Source organism: Pseudonaja textilis, chromosome 1 (assembly GCF_049901715.1).
Source record: "Pseudonaja textilis isolate UNSWEBS1 chromosome 1, rPseTex1.2, whole genome shotgun sequence".
Taxonomy (NCBI): domain Eukaryota; kingdom Metazoa; phylum Chordata; class Lepidosauria; order Squamata; family Elapidae; genus Pseudonaja; species Pseudonaja textilis.
In genome coordinates, this window is record NC_141990.1 from 254,925,517 (window position 1) to 254,948,540 (window position 23,024).

The following is a 23,024-nucleotide window of genomic DNA, read 5'->3' on the forward strand; positions in this document are numbered from 1 at the left end:
AGGTCAGATAACACATTAGTTCAACTAAGTAGTGAGCTGCTCTATTTTTTCTTTTCTTTTTTATCCATTTGGAGCATCTATACCTGATTTCCAAAGAAAGTAGGCAGGTAGGTTTAATCCCACTTTCTGCAACTGCTGTTTAAGTTCTCTGCTGTCCATGCTTCTGAATATCTCATATCCAGCTGGTAGATTGTACAGTAGCACTGAGTGCTGAGAAAAAATATTAATAGTGCTTCTATTTTCTTATTTGAAATCATGATCAATAAGCCTTGTCAGTCTTCCCCAAGCCAAGAGTCGGAATTGCACTGGACTTCATAAAAGCGTATCTGGCTTGCATTTATGGAAGTTCATCTCCAACATGTCTCAAGGTGAAGCAAAGCCATTCTGGTTTAACTGGAGAATTATTCTAACCAGAATATAGTTGGATTCCCTATCCCTAGCTCCAATTCTAACTATAACCTAAGAGCAGGTACATCAGCAAATAAAGTTACTACAGAACAATATGGGGGGAACATAGAATCAAGAAAAAAAAACCTGCTTCTTTAATCAGAACTAAAATGAAGTGTTTCTTTTGCTTCCTCAGCTTGTCAGCAAAAATGAAAGGTGAAGAAAGAATGCCTGCTTTTAAAATGAGAAATTTGCAAGAATGCTTTGTAGCTCTTTTCATACAAGAATAAAGATTAGAATTCAGATGCTACTGTTTTCTTCTTCTTCTTAAACACATTTCAGTTCTAAGGAAAGAATGCAAAGCAGGGCAGAACCTCTATCTATCCAAGTTAGAAAATAGACAGAAGAAACCCAATCAAATATGGCTTGTTACCAAATGACCCATTTTATATAGCTGTTTAAATGAAAAATCTGATCTTCATCTCTGATTAGTCCAATATTCTTAATCTAATGTTTTCAAACTTAATTTAAAAAGATCTTGCACTGGACCGCATCTCATTTAAACTGCAGAAGACATTTGAGCAGCTCATGTGCCCTAATAATGAGATGGCTCTTTCATTTTAATGTTCATTTAATGCATTTTCAAAAGGTCTGATCTCCTCCTTAAAGAGGAAGATTCAAACTCTCCAAAGTTTTAAGAACCAATTTTCCGGCACTTAAGAGGATTGAAGCTCATGTGCCTGTTTCTTAATAGTCAATCTTTATTTCAGGACAATATATCTTTATTTCAAGATAATGGTATCAGTGCCAAAGCTGAAGTTTATTTATTGCCAAAGTATTCCCCTATTACTATAGTTCAGTTATTTCATCAATAATGTATATTTTACAGCACAGTCTATAGCATTAATTCAGTATAATAAAACTGATTCTTCAGCTTTTTCCAAACATTCTTCCTGGAATAAATTAGAATGCAACTAATTTTTTTACAACATACATTATCTACTAATAGATCAAAAAGTTCTGCCTTAATGTAGCTTCTTATTTTCTTTGCAGCAAGAATTAGCGTACAAGTAGGAATATAAGCTACTTTCTATTTCTTTTCATTCCTTTTCTTTATTTTTTTCTTTATTTCCTTTTTATTTATTTTATTTAATTTATATCCTACCTTTATCACTTTTACAAATAACTCAAGGTGGCAAATATATACAGAATACTTTCCCCTTCCTATTTTCCACACAACAACCACCCTGTAAGGTGAGTTGGGCTGTGAGAGAGTGACTGACCCAAGGTGACCCAGTTGGTTTTCATGGCCAAGAAGACGGGCCTTTAACTCTTGGTCTTTTGCTTTCTAGCACGGTGCCTTAACCACTAGACTTATTATTTTTAATCTTCTTTTAAAGATTCTTAATTAAAAAATTATACCAAAACAAGCCCTGCCTTGTTCACTTCCTAAACTGCTGCCATAAAGTTTTATGTGAAAGTGCCCATCAGAGGAAGCCATTTTGTTCAGAATGCAATAGCAATAGCAACAGCACTTAGCTTTACAGTGCTTTACAGCCCTTTCTAAGCTGTTTATAGAGTCAGCATATTGCCCCCAACAATTTGGGTTCTCATTTTACCCACCTCAGAAGAATGGAAGGCTGAGTCAACCTTGAGCCAGTGAGAATTGAACTGCCAAATTGCAGGCAGCCAGCAATCAGCAGAAGTATCCTGCAGTACTGCACTCTAACCACTGTGCCACCATGGCTCAGTAGCTCAGGTAATTACCATTAGTTGGCAAGATCTTGCCTGCAGAAACCCAGACAATCACTAGATGGCAGCAAAGAGATTACAGAAGCCTTTGCATCTAGTAATAGTCTGATTTTTTTTTTTTTAACAATCTGGTCAGGTAGCCTTTTAAAATAAATCCAGCATTAAATATATATATTTAATACACACACAGACACGTTCAAGTGACTTAAGGAAATTTTCCATGTCTTACAATAAAGAGAGTCAAAAACAAAATCTTACCAAGTACCCTCAGTTCCATTGTGATATCAACATAGCCATGCTCGGCACTGTAATACATGGCCTCCTGTAATGCTTTCATTCTGGTTTTGCACAACTTAACTTGGCCCTCATTAGAACTTCCTTGGCTGGAAGTATCGCTTTCCACACCCTCTGCTAAAATCTCTTCCAGTGAGAGAACATCTCCCTTCGACTGCTGTGGCTGGGTCAACAGCTTGCGCAGGACATTTCTGTAAAGTAGAAGCCAAAGGAGAACTATACAGATCTGGAAACTATGAGATAACTCACTTTACTCTGGTAATTTGATTAGTAAATGCCTACGCCCACAAAAATAATTTTGACGATGCCAAGGAATCTTTCTAGACAAGCAAGAGAAACGCAAAGGTGGAATTTAGCAACATTATTTGTTTTAACTATTTTCGACTTTGATTACTGAAGTATTTTTTTTGTTCTATTGTACTATTTTGTTCTATTGTATTTTATTAATTTATTTGATTCCTTTCGTTAATTTTTATTATTTTTTTTGTTTTAAATATGGTTTTACATTCTGTAAGCTGCCTGGAGTTGCCATGGCCCAATAGGCGGCAATATAAATTCAACAAATAATAATAATTCACTAGGCCATATATAAATTTACACTATAACCATACCTTGCAATTTAAAATAAACTTGCTTGTTTTAAATTGCCATTAGCAGCTGCATTCTGTGAACTGAAGGTAAGGATAAACCAACACAGTGTGTTAAAAGTCTCAATATAAACAAACATTGTGTGTGTGTCTCAATGTGTGTTTATATTGAGATTTTTAATACTAATAACAAATAAAAAAAACTAATACAAACTAAAGTAGAATGAGAAAGTAAAAAGTAAAAAAAGGGAGAGATAAAAAAGCAGAAAGTATAGAAAAGTAATAGGAAGATAAAGACAAAAAAGTATGTATGTATGTGTGTGTGTGTGTGTGTGTATACACACACACACACACACACACACACACACACATATATATATATATATGTTTTCTTAAGTTTTCGCGGGTACTTACATGTATGGCATTCAGCTTTGTTCGGGTATTTTCCCATGTCATTGTAGTTGTGCTTTTAAAGTTGTAGCAACGTTTCGGCAGAATCTCATCCGCCATCATCAGGCTTCTGTATAGTGTTCATCCAGATGAACACAACTACAATGACGTGGGAAAATACCCGAACAAAGCTGAATGCCATACACACACACACACACACACACACACACACACACACAAAGATATAAAGAAGTTGGCTTTTGATCTTCACAGCAGGTTTAAGTACAATTATATTTTAACCTCTCTAAGGTTATATCATGATTTTCTCTTTTCTACAGGCTCTCTGCTCTAAACAGCAAAGCCATAAATCACAACTTCATTTTTTCCTTTTTACACAAAAACCCATAAAGGTTAAGGTTATATATTTCGTCAAGGATTGCAAAAGGTATACATTTTTTAAAATTCTATATCTCTCTTGCAGGTTACTCTACTTGTTGCTTTATTTTTCCTACCCCAAGATGGTAGAGCTTTTGGTAATTTGGGTGTTTTCTATTACTGTTTGAAGTTTCTGGGCCAATGGTTCACCATAAAAAAATAACAACAAAAGCTATTAATTTGGAAATATAAATTTTTCTCCTGATGGTAGCAAAAATATGAATAGTTGGCTGATATTTACAAAATGATTAAAAATGCATTATTGCATTGATGAATACAATTGAATTAGGCTGCAGAAATGTCCTGGCAAAACTACTGTTTCTATCATGTGACGCCCAATAAATGAAAAAATAAAGGAGAGACCATTATTCTCTGAGCTTGCACTGTAGTCCATAATCCACAGTGTCCTTTTGCAATGTTATTGAACCATCCAGAGGCCTTTCATCAGGAGTGGGATTCTACCAGTTCGCACCTGTTCACTAGAACCGGTTGTTAACATTCTAAGCAGTTCAGAGAATCGGTTGTTAGAAGAAATTACTGGCCTAATCCTGTAAGGAAGGCAGGAAGGAAACATTCTGGTGTTCTTTACAGAAACTGCCTCTCCGTTAACCCTTATTACATGCTTGGCAGGACTAGTCTTCCTGTCTCAGGAACGTCTCTGGAGTTATTTTTCCCCTCCTTTGCTGGTACTTTGCTTGTGTGGAGTGATCATTCAAAGTTACAATGGCACTGAAAAAAGTGACTGATGACCATTTTTCACACTTGCGACTGTTGCAGCATCCCCACAGTCATGAGAGGCCAGGCGAGGAGATGCGTGCCTCAATGTGAGTGATATTGAGTTGGCCACACCCAGCCAATAACATGACCACCAAGCCACGCCCACCCAGTCACACGAACACCAAGCCACGCCCACCAACTAAGCCACGCCCACAGAACCGGTTGTTTAAAATTTGAATCCCACTCCTGCCTTTCTTAATGTCTTGTGAAAGAACCCAAGCCAATCCCTTGCTCCAGATGCTGATAGAAAGCACAGAAGGAAAAAGAGGTGGCATCTCTTCTCCTATCATCCATGGGGCACACCTGTCTACACTTACCAACCTATGTCTATGATTTACCTATGTCCATGAGCAGCAGCATGGCTGAAACAGTTCATGTCTTCATGAAGCGATGAGGAGATCCCATTGGCCTCCAGCATACTCAGAAGGGGATCGGCTCCTCGGCTCAGCAGCAAACTGACCAGCTCATAGTTGCCTAGAAATGCAAGAGTTGTATTGATGGTTTTTTTGTAAAGTTGTAAGATAGCAGTTAATCCTTCCCTTCTTCCCTTCCCTTCCTCCCTTCCTTTCCCTCCCTTCCTCTTCTTCCCTCTATTTTGTAATAGTGATTCTGTAAATTTGATAAGATGTGGGGATCAAATCTCTCTGTGCGTATACAATAATGTGCAAAAGCTTGTGGATATTTATATGCATACCATTATTTTCTATTAAAGTTTCCACTCCACAAAAAGGGAGCAAAAATCATGTCAAGTGGATCTATGTGCATACACTAGAATCACATATTATCTTGTGTACATATACTAAGTACATTTCATCAACTAATAATCCTACATAGTCTCAGTGCCCCACTGCAAACAGTCTGTCAGGAACTGCATGACTATATTAAATAAAAAAAATATTTGGCACCTCTGAAAGTATAGTTTCTTTCAAATTTGACACTTCATAGTCAGACTGAAACTCAAAGGAGGCAATTGTTTTAAGATTATGTACCTACTCCAATATTTCTCAACTTCAACAAATTTAAGGTATGAAAACTTTAAGTCCCAGAATTCCACAGTCAGCCAATACTGGGAGATGAAATTGCTGACGTGGAGAAATCTCTAAATGTTATTAGGATGAAAATGCAACACTTGCTGAGACTTGCCTGCTGCTGAGGCCAGTTGAAGTGGTGTCTCAGCATAGTTGTCTTCTCCACTGTTCACAGCAGAACCTTCAACGTGGGCCCCCGCATCTAGCAGCAACTGTGAAAAACAACAAGGAATTTGAAGAAGAAATGCAGGCAGAGAGACTGCTAATCATGGCAACTACGGTACTTTACTTGGTTGCCATTGTGGTAAGACCTACACTAAGGTTACCAGATGTGGACTGCAACATTCCAGATGGTCAGTAGATGGCAGCAAATAACATTTTGTAAGCCTCTGCTACTCACTAGTGGTTATCTGGAATTTTGCAGACCAGATCTGATAGACCTAACATACATCACTTTTGGAATTTAATTTACCAACTCTAAAAATTTCTCTCTTTGTCTGTTTTTTAAAGCTCTGGTAATTTTCAAAGAGACAGTGTCAGATGCATGAAAACATAACATTTCCAGCTATTTCTGAAAAAGTAGCAGATATGGAAAATCATTTGGAAATATGCTTAGAATTCAGAATTGTTCCTAAATTATTGTATCTATTTTTAGATTCATGGCATCTGACGGTTTCTGTCTTCTCAAATCTCACTAGCTGAGCGCCATTCCATAAAGCTATTTGGATGGATTCTCTTCCAGTCAGTCCATTATAATAAGATATGTAACTGAAAGGAACAGCCTGCACCTGTTTTTGTCCTCCTCCATCTCAATCCCTTCTGTTTTGTGTCCCTTGTCTTTTGAACGGTCTGAGGCAGAGGCTGCTCTACTACTTATATAGCACTTTGGCTTGAGAGAAGTGCTTGCATGAGGATGCCCGTCGAGAGCTTTGTATCTGTACCCACAACATTTTCACAAGGTCTCCAGCCCTGTACCCCTTCCCCCATTTTTCCAAGCTAAGCAATTTCTGATTTCTTTTACAAGGAATTAAAGACAACTTCCTACTTCCTTCTAACTAAAATTGCTTTGAGAAGGGAAGGTTGGTTTATGTATATATGCTTTTCATCCACAATAGTGTAAGGTTGTATAGATTTTGCATGCAGTTGCCTGTGTCTATGTGAAATAAGTGTCTGAAGATTGTATGTTTTGTGTGCATGGAGACAGTTCTACCTTTCAGCGTATACACAAATGTATGCCAATAAATGTGCCTGATCAGGTACCTTGGCACGTTATGTACCTTCCAGCTTGCAAACATTGTCTACCCCAGTGAAAATATCCAAAAATAAATGAGTATGAAAGGAATGCTTTGTTTCTGAAATAATCAGTGGTGCTACCTCTCTCCTAAATTTGCATTTATGAATTGTTGCCAGTGTCAACCCTGAAGCTTTCAGTTTCTCTGGAAAAATCTGAGAAAGGCATTTTATTATTTGTATCCATCTGATTATTTTTACAAGTATATGAAGGTGAGAAACATATCGAATATAGCATCCTCTTCTTATTTTCCCTACAACGATAACTCTGGTGTGTATGTGTGAGGTGGCTAAGAGAGAATGAGTGGGCCAAAGTCAGTTATTGGATAAAATATATGACCAGCCCCAAAATGCCTTGGATGGCTTTGATGGCTAAGGTGGGACTAGATCGTTGAGTCTCCTGTTGGCTAGTAAGGTTAATTGGCTTAATCGCTAGACCAAGCTGGCTCTCATTGCTAGTGAGAACAAATACACTTCTAAATAGAGGCATATTCAGCAGTAAATGCAGACTAGTGCCTTCCAGACATGTTGAAGCAATTGACAAAATCCCAGGCAGCATGGATTTTCATCTTGTTAGTGATGTGTTATGGATCTCTGATCACATTCTTTTCAGGTTGCATGTGAAACTTTGACAGCTTGTCTTTTGCTGACCTGGACAACTGAGATATGGCCATGTAATACAGCAAAAGTGAGCGCAGTCCAGTGTCGGCTATCAGGATGAACTGATGGGTATCGAGATGAACTTCCAGGAACCTGGGAAAAAGGGAGAAATGTTTATTGGTTGCAATTCTTCGTTGTTAAGCTCCTAAAATGCATTTGAAAATAGCACAACCCTGATAAATTGCAATCCTTCGAATCTGTAGGCTGACATAACTCTGAAAATTCTGCCAGTACCAATCGGTGTGTTTAATTCTTTAGACTGGTTGGTTGGTTTCTTGGTTTAAAATGCATCTGCTAGTTTTCTTTAGAGGTTGTAGGTTGTTCTTGCAGAGGGAAAAGAATTTATTCTTTCAATTTCTGCTTTCCTTTGCATTGTAATTAACCTACGGCAGGTATTGTTGCTGTAGAATCCATAAGTACCACTATCACCATCATTTCTAAAAAGAAAGAAATTTATCTCCAAATCTGTTCAGCAAATATATTATATGAACCTCAAAATACAATATTTCACTTTGCAATTCTTAAATAAGAATCCATGCCCATTTACCTATTTCCCTTTCTGTGGCTGATTTTCACTTACTGGTATATCCAGATTTGCTCCAGCATCAATCAGCATCTGCACCATGGCTTCATCTCCAGCAGAACAGGCATACATGAGTGGAGTCATACCCTTTAAGAACAATGTACCCAGCCAGTTATTTTATTTCCAAAAAGCAAAGATTACAAACAAAATGTTTGGTTCTATATATTCTATATATGCACATTTGTTTCCTTACACTTTATAATACATGTGCGTTATCCATGTATGATATACTTTGGCATAAATATTTTCCTTCTTATAAACATTGGAAGTAGACTAGGCATGGGACTGGTTTCAGTGTAAGAATTTATATTGATTCTCCTGTAGAAATGCTTAAAGACTGCACATGATTCTTTTGCTTCTTTTTTTTGTCTGTGAGTCATAAAATGAATGCATTCACACAACACATGAAAGCATAAACACAGGTTAATAACACAAAATTCCTATGTCAACATAACGCACCGTGTTAATAACTGGCCTCAGAGGTAGGCAGAAGTGAGCTCCAGAAGACATGCTATGAAACACTGAAACGATATTGGTTTATAGCTACTGTATTTGTTTTACAAATTTACTTTGTCTATAAAACTTTACAATGCCTTCATGATACCGGTCAGATTAATGAAGCATCTGAAATTCTTGTATTTCCTCTTATAAATTTAGTTACTGCCTTCTATTGACTGAAGTCTCCAAGAACAGGATGATGCTTCAACATTTCTAATGAAAAGGAAAAGAAGCACACATACATCCAATAACAAGAGTCAGTTAAGAACTCCTGGTATTGAATGATGCAGAATATCAGAGTAGCCCTGAGTCAACCTGTAGTAAAAAGGTTTACATGGTGATTTTGAGAAGAGTATAAGTTTATATGATTGCAATAACCTGGACTTTGGATTTTAATCTTGCTCATCTATATCATGAATGTTATAGAACTGATTTTTATATACCTGATCATCCATTGCATTAACACCTTCAGGCCCTAAGGCTTCTATAGCTTGGTTAATCAGATCAGTCCTTCCGCAGTTCAACATTCGAAACCCCAGATCCTGCTGGAATTTTTCAGTAGCAGCCTTTGCATCCATTCGCCGGAAGGAACTAAAGCAGCATTCTGGCCTGTGGAACAATACAGCCACAGTTTATTAATATTGTTATTAATATCACAGTTAGGATCCTGTATCCCAGCATGTTGTGATCTTGAGTTCACTAAGGCAGAAACAGATGTAATAAAAGACCTAGAATTATTTCTACTTCATGTCATTCCTGCTAAAGTATTTGTCTTCCTCACTGTGAATCTGAGGACTGTTTTACATTTGATATGGCAGAAATCTGAGGTGGCATAAAGGATTGTATAATTACAGATTTCAGATAAAGATATATTTCTAAATGATATTTCTAACTCAAATTTCCTACAAACAGACAATTCCTCTTGCAGGCTGAAAAGTTACAATCCTATCATTCATGCTCATCTCACTTGACCATGGGTAGATCAGACCTAAGACAAATGCTTTGTTAACCATTTTGTTAACAGATGACCTTGTCTTCAACTCGTCCCACTATGCAGGGACTTATTCATTTAGTTAGAGAATTTATATGGCTGTCACTCTCAGCGATTCTGGCAGCTTACCAAAAATAAAAGCCCAATATGCAAATACCTTAACTCTAACTCCCAGGCAATGAAAAAAAAATCAATTTAACAAGCCACTTGATGGGCTCCTTCCCACTCTGGGTTCCCCAGGCCAAACCAGGTTCCCAGGGCCTTGAGAAAGAGTGCAAAGTGGGGGCCAGTCTAATTTCCATGGATATAATGTTCTAAAGGGAGTGAGCCACCAGGAGAAGGGATCATCAGGTGAATGCTCTAAAGCAGTGGTCCCCAACCTTTTTTGTGCCGCGGCCCTGTACCGGCATCACAAAATCATCCGCGGCCCGGTACCGGCATCAGCACGCATGGCAAGGCGAGCCGAGCGACCGGTCAGCCAGCCATCCCCCGCTTCTCTCCACCACCTTCAACTCCTCCTTTGTACCTGTGTCGATGGGCTTCGCGACGGCTTCGGGACGGTCGCTCGGCTCGCCTTGCCATGCGTGCTGAAAGAATCCTTGCGCCTTAGTTTTGTTTGAAGCCACCCCCCCTCGATGAAACTAAGGCGTGAGGATTCTTTCAGCACCCAAATGCCTCTTTCTACCCGGAAAAGCTCACCGGAAGCACTTTTTCATCAAAACAAGATGGCGGCACCCAGCGGCCCGGTAGAAATTGTTCCACAGACGGGTACCGGTCCAGGGACCAGTGGTTGGGGACCCCTGCTCTATAGCATCTCCAGAAGGTTTCTTATCATGTAGATGCTATAGCACATATTACAAAAAGATTAGGGTCCTATTGTTCCTATTGCCCATTTGAAGCCACTGTGACCATATCTACCCCTTTGGTCCTTAACCATTATTTTTCAATCTTTTGGCAACAGGAAAATCCAATTGTGCCAGACACCCATTTTATTTACCAAATTTGGCAAGTAACTGTGCAACTGTCAGGCTGGGTGAGATAGCAAGAGAGGTATGTGTGCATTGAGTGAGTCTGTATGCGTGCGTGCATGTGAGCATGGGGAAGGGCTCTTGAGGCACAAGTTCTTCTATCTTACTGAGGTTTTCTATGCAGTTGCAAAGAACTGTCCAGAAAAAGGAAATGGAAAGAAAATTGCTCCGTAGGCATTGGTTGTCAGATTGAAACTACGGATCGATTAGTAGGAGTTGATCTACATGGTTCGGTATGAGCAATTTTTACTGGTGTCCAGCAGGCTTCTGGAAGACAATGGGCATTGTTTCGATGCCCTGGCAGAATAAGGGTTGAAAGTGCAGTCAGCACATTTTAATGTCAACCTACAGTTGTCTCCCATATTGGTGAATTAACTTTAATCTTGTTGTGTGGTTGTCTCCCAATAGGTCTTTTATATGGATAGTTTAGCAGATTCATTTGGCACTTTCTTCTGTATGTGTAAATCGAAGATGTTTGGTCCTTTCCCCCCGCTGAGAGACCTGGATGAAATTATCAAAGCTTTTCTTTCTCTGAACAGATAGGGTACTTATATTTTAATTATTGCTGTTGCACATGACTAATTTTGTTTTTGATTGCATCAGATAAAGCAGTTAAAGTTAGGAAAACAATATGGAGTGCTGCTGCCAAGAGAAGCAGATTGGGAAATTCCAATGTGTGACTTTTATTTATTCTAAACTTTTGACAGAAATCCATTTGTTTCTTAAAAAGCATTTACTTAGATTCAGCACTTTTGGAAATGCTAGACTGAAAGACTTGGAAGAAAGAAATTTTGCACTGTTAGCCCATTTCTGAGCAGTTAAAGAAAATGATAATATTCTGTTCAATGAATTTAATTTAGCAATCTTAAAATTTAATTTATTTATTTGTTTGATATTGATGCCACCTGACTGCAACTGACTCGTCAATAAAAAAACACTGTTCCACTTCAATGCATTCTTCTTCTTATAATAACTACTTTTGATAGTTTTCAGAGATCCTTGAGAGTACTTAATTGAAGCCATACAGGATTTTGAAAGAGTTAAAGATTTTAACTGAAACCTTTCATGCCTAAAATATACTTATGTACAGTAATACTCTAAAGGTGAGTATTCATAAACTAAAGTTAGTCTCATCCTCAAAACAATTGCCTATAAATATTGAGATTTTGAAGAGGTATAAATATCATTTTTTTCAAGTGGTATTTTAAGATTAATATGATAAACATATGACACCAAGACATCAAACAATGATGGCAAAACTGGTAGAATATATAACAACTGGACTGTGAAAGAACTGATTGCTATTAGTTTATACAGTCTGTACTAGAACACTCCATGCCGTAATATTGAAGGTTCTTTAAAGAACAGAACATCTTAAGAAGAGCTGTACTGAATAACATGGAAGGCCCAACTAACGCAGCTTTTTGTTTCCACAATGGTCAACCACAATGGTCAACCTAGCAACCACTAGGATACTAGTATCCAAGTATCCTAGCAATCACGAATAATCATGGATCTGTAGTAACTCCACAGATATTAATTAAACCTTTATTAGAGAGTGGTGGAAAATTAAGTTTTTTTGGGGGGAAGGAAAGACCGAAATAAATTAAAGCTTTTCTTGGAGGGATAAGGAAAATTAAGCCTTTTTCAATGAATTATTACTATTTTTGGGGGGGGGAAGGAAGAGGGAAATGAAACATTTTTTTGAAAGAGGAGGGAAATAAAAGGGTGGAGTTTTTTGGCAGGGGGGGGAGGAAGCACTCCTTTGTACACTGGAGGCTCTGGGGCCTGGAGCAAATTGGCTACCATTTACAAGGTTGTCATGGGCAAAAAGCACAATCTTGCCCCCTTGCCTTAACTGCAGCAGTGAGGGTACCTTGGCAGTACTGTAACACAGACTGAGAGGGAATATCTGTCAGGTGGTGCTCCTGCTCAGTCCGTGCTGTGGCAGCACCGAGTAATTCTCACTGCTGCAGGTAAGCTGAGACCACAAACTTGAGCAGGATTATTTATGAGTCATTAGTCTGGAATTAGTCTGAGAGGTTATTATTATTATTATTATTATTATTATTATTATTGTTGTTGTTGTTGTTGTTGTTGTTGTTGTTGTTGTTGTTGAATTTAAATCATTTTGTGTGCACCTGAATTTTTACCATGTGCATGGGTTTCATAAGCTGTGCATACTTAGGAGGGAATATATGTTCATACTCCTGTTTTATATACTTAATGCCATTCATTCATTCTTTCATTCGTATAGCACCAACTCTTTATGATTCATGTAGGTATCCTGTCATAATATGACTGGCAGCCCCTGACAGTTGACAGTGCAATTCACATTGCACCGGGAAAGAGCAACAGAGATGATTAGGGGACTGGAGGCTAAAACATATGAAGAACGGTTGCAGGAACTGGGTATTGCTAGCCTAGTGAAAAGAAGGACTAAGGGGGACATGATAGTAGTGTGCTGATATTTGAGGGGCTGCCACAAAGAAAATGGGGTCAAACTATTTTCCAAAGCACCTGAAGAAACAATGGATGGAAACTAATCAAGGAGAAAAGCAACTTAGAAATAAGGAGAAATTTCCTAACGGGGAGAACAATTAACCCGTGGAACAGCTTGTCTTCAGAAGTTGTGGTTGCTTATCACTGGAGGCTTTTAAGAAGGCTAGACAACTACTTGCCTGGAATGGTATAGGATGTCCTGTTTGAGCAAGAGTTTGGAGTAGAAGAGGTCTCTTCCAACTCTTGTTATTCTGTTGTGTTAACATTTTACTGTTCATGAATTTGGCCAAACAATTTTAAAAATCAGTAGCTGCTGATTCATTTTGTGGAAATGGATTTTATAGTTTTAATTATCCATAAGTTTCTCCAGACATTCTTACCATTCTGCTTAATATATAACCCCCTTGTGAGGTACGTTGGCTGAAAGTGAGCTAAGTAAAATAAATAAGTTAAAGAAAGCATACAGAGCATGGCTTCATGAATTGCTTAAAAACTGCTTGGCCACAGAGGGCATATTTACTTTCTCCTGCGTAACAAACTAATAGGCTATGAACGTGTGTTTCTGCTTTGTGTGCGTGTGTGCCCTGAGAAGTATTGAGAAGGCTGCACACATTCTGCGCTGGGTCATGTGACCAGAAATGTGGGGGTTTAAAGTAGAACAGCAGCATTTCTAGGTTACTGTTTCCAGCTGCTTCTCTTAACATATAGTAATGCACTGGGGGATATATTTTTTTCCCTAGATTTCTTTTCTCTGCAGTGCCAATCAAATCCAGCCTAATAAAAAAACTACGCATAATCATTGTTTTGCATGCTTCTGTCATAGATAATTTGCCCTGTCCTGTTCTGATTTGTGAGAGTTTTCCTATTGGTAGACGGGTAGCCAGAGGGCAGATGGTACCAAGCTCTTTGATATAATTTCCTTCCAATATTCTGTTGGATTAGAAAGAATAAAAATATTCGTCCTGATGCAGACTCTTCAGGATGATAGTGGTTATGTCCATCCATTGCAAGAACTGTTCACTTAATCCTATTCTCTGATTTCTGTTATTTAATCTTTACCAATCTTTTCTTATTTATGACTACTCTGTTTGCTCAATAGTTTTTTTATATTTGGTCAAAACGTCTTCAAAATCCAAGTTAACTATTCTTTCAGGGTCATTCCTCTGTACATTTTTTATACTCTGAAAAAAACTCTAAAGGTTATTGTGGCCTAATTTTACCTCACAGAAGTTATTTGATGCTCTTTCTATGTGCCTGATCATTTCACCTTTAAAAATACTGTCCTTCTGTTTTCTTGAACAAACTGTGATTCACCTTTGGGATCACATGTAGTCACTCACAATACCTCCAAGGAGGAGCTTGACCCATTAGATTATTATTATTTTTGGTTTGGTAGTTTTGTTTTAATTGCCAAAAAAATGCTAAAGTTTGTAAATCTTATGTGCCCTTCAGAAATAACACCCATGTTTCTCCAAAAATAAGACCTGGTTTAATTTTCTTATGGGCACTAGGGCTTATTTTCAGGAATTTCTTATTTCATTTGAGTGCCTCTGCTGTGAGGCGGTGGGATGGAGCTCCTCATGTGCCCCACATAGACTTACCTCAGGGCTCCTGCAGCCAGGCCACCTATGCCCCAACACCTGCCTCACATCATGGCTGTGGCATTGGTGTGTCGCTCAGTTTCCTGCTCTGTTGCAGACACAAGCAAGCAGAAGTAGGCTGGAGGCCAGGCGGGGTCTTGCTGGATGGGGCTATCAGAGACACCACTGCAAGGTGAGGCAGTTGTCAGAGTGTGGATGGACTGGCTGCAGTGGCCCTGAGTTAAGCTGGTGCAGGGTGCATAGGGCAGCTCCACCTGCCCGCCTTGCCTCATGGCCACGACACCAGCACATCGGTTAGCCTCCTGCTCTGGTGCCATGCCAGTGCTGGAAGAAGTGGGCTGATGGCCATGTGGGCTCCTGCTGCAGATGACCGCTGGTGCTGCCACCGTGAAGCAGTTATTGGAGCATGGATGACCTGGCTGTGGGGACCCTGAGATAAGCCGATGTATGTGTGAAGCAGCTCCACTCCTCCTCACCTCACCTCGTGCCGATGGCACTGCAAGAACCAGACAGACTGGGCAGGCATTTAAGTAGGGCTTATTTTGAGGATAGGGCTTGTATTGGGTGCATGTGCAGAAAACATGTTAGGTCTTATTTTCAGGGAAACATGGTACTGACATAGATGGCTTTCTCATTGTGAACAAATCAGTCTTCTGGCATGTGTACATAAAATGTGTTTAAAAACAGCAGCCTTAATTAGAATATATTGTGATTAAATGTAGGTGGAATATTAAATGTACACAACCTACTTCAATTGCCGAGGTTCACAGTCCAATCCAGGTAATAGCAACCTAGCTGTCTGTCGGATATCATCACTGTCTACAGTTAAACTGCGCCGGTGCTCAGCATAGGTTATAGCTACTCGCATCCATTCCATCAGAGGGGGAAGAAGCATGAATGGCCTGGAGAAAAAAGAAGATATCCATCACACCTCATGTTAAGATCCATTCTATCTAGGAAAATTAATCATGTATCATGCAACTTCTTCAAAACCCAAACTTTCTTATTTCAAAAGAACTTTACTTAATTATATCAGTGGCACCTACTTTGAAGTCATCATGTCCTCTTTAGTAAACATGGTCACACAGGACACGTTGGCTAAAATATAAAGTAAGTAATGAGTGATCTACTTGACATTTCTTTTTGCATATAATGAATGTTATGCCAAAGTTCCATAAAAAGTGGAATTTCGCCTCTAGGACATCTTCCAAACTTGCCACTGCAGGGAAGGAGGCATTCACTGTGTTTCTGGATGGGAGATATATAATTCTTGATTTGTAACTATAATTGAGCCTGGAATTATAGTCCTAAATCATGCCAGTTGTTAAGTGGGTCACCATGTAACCACACCTAATTTTGCAACCTTTTGGGGGGCATCATTAGTGAACTGCATTAAGTAAGCACAAGGGTTGTTGTGGAAATCCATTGTCTGCAATAGGTGTTTTTTGTCAGAAACCGGAACGAAACATGATTTTTCGGAAAAAAATGTTCTAAAAGATGTTCGTTCACATGACCACAGGATGCTGCAAGTGGTGATAAATGTGTGCCAACTGCTGAGGGTCCAAAATGTGATCATGTGACTGTGTGGGTGGTGATTGTGAGAATTTAGAATCTGGATCATAAGTAACCATGCGAAGGTCTATTGTTACTTCAAAGAATGACTAAGCGATCAGCCATAAGTTGAGGACCATCTGTTCTTTGGGAAACAAATCAAAGAAGCCTCAGGTGGGCATGCTTAAAGTTCTTGCCCACTTCCCCATGACTTTGTCTCCATGGCCATTTCATACACTTCGCAACAATCAAATATATTTCACAACAATCAAATGTATCTTTCCAGAAGCAAAACTATTTCGCACATGATGTCTCATGCATCAGATTTCTGCAACTTGACAACCATCCAAATGTGTGAACTTTAACTTCCAGAATTTAATTTGCAAGACCACTGCTGAACATTCTGGAAGTTGAGGTTCACACATGGTGCTCCAATGGTAGAAGGCAGAAGATCTGATATCCACTTTACAGAGAACTGAGATAGCAAGAGAATGTGCTACAAGCTGGGAGTTCGCTTAATCTGTTTAAAGTATTGCTTCAGCTATTAAGTTAGTAGCTATCAATTCTGTAAAAAACGAACAAACACCTCTTTGACTTATTTTTCACAGAACCTTGGTAAACATTAATCAGCATTGAGACTCTTCAATACCTATAATATTTCTCTGAACATCCATAAAAACCCATTTGTGACAGTATGTATAAAAATGAGAGGGCTATTAAGAAAATAAGCTGATAGCATGAAAGACGAATCACATTAAAAATAATGATGAATAATAACATCTGTGACTGGGGCCCTCTTTTTAAGCCTTTCAACTTTCTGCTCATCAGGAGCCCACCATTTATGCTTATTTTGCCACAAGAAAGGCATGTTTTGTTCAAATCTACCTTTTGAATATAACTGTGTGGCTTCTGCCGGTTAGACATTCAACTAGTCAAGTTAATCTTTTTGACTCACACTTTTCCAGCACAGCTTCACTAGTCATTTTGTCCAAAGTATTGCCACTGCCATTACAACAAAAACAGCATATGTCTATTTGGTTCCATTTATTTTTCCACTATCTAGGCAGCAACATCAAGATGATTTTGCATAATAATGAAAAGGTAGAATGTAAATTAGAAGTAGGTTATAATGGCAGACACACACACACACACACACACACACACACACACACACACCATTCTGAAGAAGATAATGGCAAGCCCTTTTCATTTTGTTGCCAAGAAAATTGGATTTATGTATCTAATGCATAACTAGGAATCAAGTTCTATCCACAGTGAAAAAATGTAAGGTTTTGGAGGAAGAGCTGAGACAGCAACCCACAAAACAGTATCGTTAAAGTGCTGTATGACTTATAACAACCTCACAAGTAACAAATCAATTGATTTAGAAACAGGTCTCCCATCCTTGGGAATACTTGTACTTATACAATGACAATAAAGTTATTCTAACATCTAACTTAACTTTAATCACAAAATGATTCTTATAGCTGCTTAATCTAATTTAAGAAGCAGTCTCAGAGTATGACTTGTTTAGCAAGATACGTGAACTCAGCCCATATCTGAGGACCATGCTCAGCAGATCTACTATAAGCAGCACCTGTCTGTGACAAATGACAAGAACTATACGGGAGAAATTGGAAGACCATTTCTCAATGCCAGTATCCATTTGAAATGCATGGGATATGCTGGAAGATGTGATTACATATAGTTCTCCATGCATGTATGAAACATCAATAGAAAGGTAGTTGGTGACTCAAGAAAATAACATTCAGAGAAGATATGGCTCTAAATGTGACTGAAATAGGGGTTGTTTTTTTTCTGACAATGCTCAAGGTGACATATTCTAGAAAGTAATTTAGTATCCATACAGTGCAACAAGAATACATACTAGAATTTCTTGAAATTATACCAGTTAAAAAATATAATGCGCAAATGGGTCATTACTTAAGTCTGTTTCAATATCTCTCCTCTGGTCTTGTTAAGGGAAATGATTGTGGGGCTGCAACAGTCAAGAGGAAACAGACTGGCCAACTGATGGCTTTACAACAGTGATTTTGGAACTGCAGAAGCCTCTTGGATCATCAGGGAGCAAAGGGAATTAACCGTTATTGGGAACTACACAGACTGAGTGGAATTGCAAATGCTCTGAAAATAGGCACATGACAAAATATAAAATGTAGCTGGCACATGACCCTGTATGCAAAAGTCATCCTAATGAGGCTTAAGGGATGGAAACCATGCATGAGTGGTTCTTAAAACAACTGATTGTAAAATAATACAAAGAGAAATCTATTTCTCTTACTTTAGGTCACGCCTAGCATGCAATGACTTTGTTGGGGATAGTCTTGTATTGTGCTTTTTTCAATGGCATAATAAAAAGTAGATGCATATAAATTTGAACAGCTGGATATGTGCAGCCACTGCTTGCTAAAATGTTAATTTAAAACTAGTTTGGGCTTGAAGTACTACTGGAAACACTACAGAAACCTGAAAACCAGTTTAACCAGAGATGCTAGTGACAAAATGCAAAAAATGAGGGTGTATAAGTACATATTAACAGTATTACTTCCAAGTCTTCATAGTTGTAGGCTTGCCAGTAAATGTACAACTCCTCTGTTTAATTCTTAAACTAAAAGAGAGGAAGGTAAACAGAAAGATAATCTGTCTGGATGATGTTTGTCGTATTCAAGAAACATGTCATTACCATTCTATAAAGATGCTGGACTTGATTCAGAAAATTAAATATCTTTGAATTGGTTTGGGGCAATTCCGTTCCTGAGAAACAGGGAAGTGTCCTATTCATCCTTCATCAGCATATGCTTGCTGCATCTAGATTGACAGCTGCTCTGTATGTGCATATATATATCTGATTGCAAATACTTCCCTTCATGAAAGTAACATGATGTTCAGTTTCAACTACTGCACCTGAAGCATTTACAAGTGTACATTATGTTTGACTGAACAACCTGTAGAGTCATAACAATGTGAAAAGTCATCTGGCACAAAGGTCTTATTATTCCAGTGATTACTTTTGCAAATAATGACTTTTGCACAATGGGATAAACTCATCCTATTAATATCTTCCTCATATTTTCCCCAAAATAAAATCATAAACATCCAGCTTAGTTGGATTCATATACTTCTAGATTTAAAACAGGAGGCTGCATTTGGACATAATACTGAGATTATTATGGTTTGGCATAAGAATGAGCAGCAGTGAATCTTGCAATTGCTCATAAATCCCCCTCTTCCAAAGTAAAGAAGAGTTTGGAAACTTTTGCTGCCATTTTTTAAAATCTTACCTGCATATTGATATAAATTCCAAGCATTAAATTGTGGAGAATCTCAGGTGAAATAAGCCAATAGTTACAATTCACGATTTCAGCTAGCACTAATTAAGATGAGTTATTGGTTAAAAATTCCAATGACAAGTTAAATTAGGATCAATCTAAATGGAAACCTTTAATCACCTTTGACCAATGTTAGAAAAGGAGAGGAGGAAAGGAAAGATGAGTTTGAGCTCCCTTAGCCCTAAATCATAGTTTGGTATTTTTTTAATAGCAGATATTCTTTCCACTGACATTTAGGAACTGCTATGACATGATGAAAATGGCATAAGTTGGACAAAGGGGAACCTTATGGGAACGCTGTGAATCAGAAGCTAAATATGCATTTGTGTCCACACTTTCCTGGAATTGGAGACGAGTCCCTATGAAAACAGGGAATCTCATTTCTGAATAAGCATACAAAGAATCATCCTTTAGACACAAATCTGGATTCAGGTTTGCTTATATTGTGCCCTTGATATTTTTATAATCCACCACTCCTTGACGTATTTCCTCCTGCTAAAAAATTAAATGACAAATTATATGACAAATATCCTAGCACTGCCACCCGTTCCATTACTGCGCATTATCTAAAATTAAATCTAAAGAATGCAAGACAGGATAAAAACCGCTCATAAAAACGTGTGCACATTCTAGTATCAAACATTCTCCTACCAAACACTTTTCTCCCACGAAATGTTTATTTTAATTTTAAAAGCTTTTTATTCATTTGTTCAGGAAGAGGACGAAACGTTAAGATACAGATTAAGTAAAAGGAGTTAGACTGTAAAAGATTACAGACAGATTGAAGATTTATGTTTGCTTCCACTCACTTTTCATCGGTGAACGTAAATGAAGCTAAGCCTTTGCAATGGGGGATATGCATAATAATAGGATGCACAGCATAGCTTCCTAAGCTGCAGTAAGACTTGGTTTGGTATATGAAGGTTGTCTCCCCACTCCCCAATTATGGCACCCTCTTGAAAGCAAGAGACCCATAAGGCAAACAAAGAAAAAAGAAATACATCTTTTTGTTTTATACCGTATTACACACTGGTTCTTTTTATCCATTTTTATATTAATTTCAATGTTTTAACTTTTAATGTCTGATGTTTTAATGTCTTAATCCTGTAACTGTTTTGTTCTATTTTTGAGGAATCGTAAGCCGTCCAGAGTTGCTTGGTAGAGAGATGGGAAGGATACAAATTTAATCAATCAAACAACCAAACAAACAACCCCTCTTCTAGTATACAAAACCTGTTACTCTAGTCAAGAAAATTGCTGAAGTTGTGGGATCGAGATATTTTCCTCAAGTTCCATTATTAAGCCTATTCACCTACTCTTATTTATTGCAGTAGCTCAACATTAAACTTGTACTGCTATGTGTAAAAGGAGCTGTACCTTGTACTGAAATGAAGCAGGCATGAATTGCATTTTTGTCATATATCACATCATAGCATATCATATGATGAATTGTGTTATATCACATCATAGTTCCTTTGAGGAATTCTACCCAATCGCCGTTTTTAAAGAAAATGCTGGAGAGAAACTCTTTTTCTACAGCCGAAACTTTCCTTTCCAAGTAAACATGCTTAGCTTCAAGAAAGAACAAGAAAACTAAGCATCGGTAACCGATAAGAGAACTGTTTCCGAAAATTCTCAGTGTATTTTACTAATTTAGCACTATATATTTGTAGGGAATTGAGCTGTAACAATTGAGCTGTAACTTTATCAACAACCTAATTTGGCCAATAATGTATTTAGGTAGCAAAATAAATTTCTAATAAGCCATAGAGAGTGACAAAAAAGAAGAACTTTCAGAGAAAATGGCTGGCTACTATTGGAATTGAGTTAAATCTATTTTTTGAACTACAACATTTGATTGAGGCTGCATTTGTGCACAATCTGTTGTTGCTGAGTATGCAGACTTTGTATATAACTTAATTCCCATTTGAAGTTGATGCCAGTGTTTTCTTAGTGGAATGCTAAATTAGAATGTGTGTCTGTATGTGCATTTGAGTGTTTGTAGAGGATAATTAGCTGTTGTCTGTGAAGGGCTCCAGAGATCATTTCACTTGGAACTCTGCAAGTGAAAAAGTCTAATATTTACAACACACAGCAAATACGTTATTTCTGAAGACCTACAGCAGGCTATGAATGTATTAAAGAAAAAAAGGAAAAAAAATAAAAAAGGTGGGGTGGGGCATTTTTCCAACAGTGATCTAGCAAATGATTAGAAGGAGGAGGAAGAAGATACAGTATAGTAGCAACCGCATGGGTACAGGAAACAGTAAAGCAGTAGCAAGGAATGAGATGGGTGGAATTATGGAGAACAATATGCAACAATAAAGACAAAAACTGTATTGGGGTACTCAGGAAACTGTTCCTTAATGCAAGAATGAGGATATGACAGAGCATAATCAAAAGACCAACATTTACTAAGTAAATGAATAATAACTTTTTTCAGAGTGTAAAAGTTTCTGAATGAAGAAGAGAAATGTTTGTCCAATGTGGAATACTATTCAGAAGAAGATAGGATTCCTGTCATGCCCCTGGTGGAGACTAACTCTGAGGGAGAGGACGAACAGCTGATAGGGAGCGGAAGTGAAGGAGGGTGGGGAAGGGCAGAGGCCAGCTGAGCAGTCAGAGGAGGACCCAGGTCCATCCCCTATTCATCCTAGGGCATGCAGGGAGGAGAGGATAAGGGAGAAATGTGGTCTACTTGGGAGGCGATGGCCTTGATCCTCTTCATGGGCTGCAGCTGTGACAACTGAATAAGAGTATGGACCTGCGTACTAGCGAACGCTGGAAACAAACCGTGTCAATATCTCTCGTTTATAGTTCCTCTCTGAGTTTGGCGTCTTTCCCAGTGGGTGTTATCTGTGGACATCCTCTAGCCCTTATTTTGCCTGGTTTGTGTTGCTTTTTTCCTTCTTCATGTGTAGGAGTTTTTTTTAATCTTCCATCAAAAATATTTGGAGCTTGGAAGCAAAGTGAAGGAATAAAAGGAGCCTGTTTTCTGTGACTGTGTTTGTTTTGTATCCCACCCTGGGTCATCACAATTCCTGTTATATTTTTCTAATTCCCTGTTATCCTTCAGAAAGATAGCAATAGGCTTGGGGCTGGGTTAGTTGGCGTTCCCATCCTAGGGCAGGTACAGTTGATATTTTTCTGGTTACTTATTTTAGTTTGGATTTATATATATTTATATATATAGCACCAAATTTAAAACAGAAACGGCTGTGAAAGTCTGACTCACAGATGAACACAATACAGAAGCCTGATGATGGCAGATGAGATTCTGCCGAAACGTTGCTACAACTTTAAAAGCACAACTATAATGA

The 23,024-nt window shown here is 38.2% G+C and overlaps 1 protein-coding gene across 2 annotated transcripts in view; it reads right to left on the minus strand.

Moving 5' to 3' along the window:
* ABTB2 (ankyrin repeat and BTB domain containing 2) overlaps nucleotides 1–23,024 on the minus strand; it is a 146,615-nt gene that overhangs the window by 14,558 nt on the left and 109,033 nt on the right. For both annotated transcript variants that reach the window (XM_087921331.1, XM_087921330.1), the window contains exons 4-10: nucleotides 15,553–15,705; nucleotides 9,125–9,290; nucleotides 8,181–8,270; nucleotides 7,592–7,693; nucleotides 5,766–5,862; nucleotides 4,961–5,096; nucleotides 2,398–2,624 (exon numbers count right to left, since the gene is read on the minus strand). In XM_087921331.1, coding sequence (XP_087777457.1) covers nucleotides 2,398–2,624; nucleotides 4,961–5,096; nucleotides 5,766–5,862; nucleotides 7,592–7,693; nucleotides 8,181–8,270; nucleotides 9,125–9,290; nucleotides 15,553–15,705 — 971 coding nt within the window. The remainder of the gene's footprint in view (nucleotides 1–2,397; nucleotides 2,625–4,960; nucleotides 5,097–5,765; nucleotides 5,863–7,591; nucleotides 7,694–8,180; nucleotides 8,271–9,124; nucleotides 9,291–15,552; nucleotides 15,706–23,024) is intronic.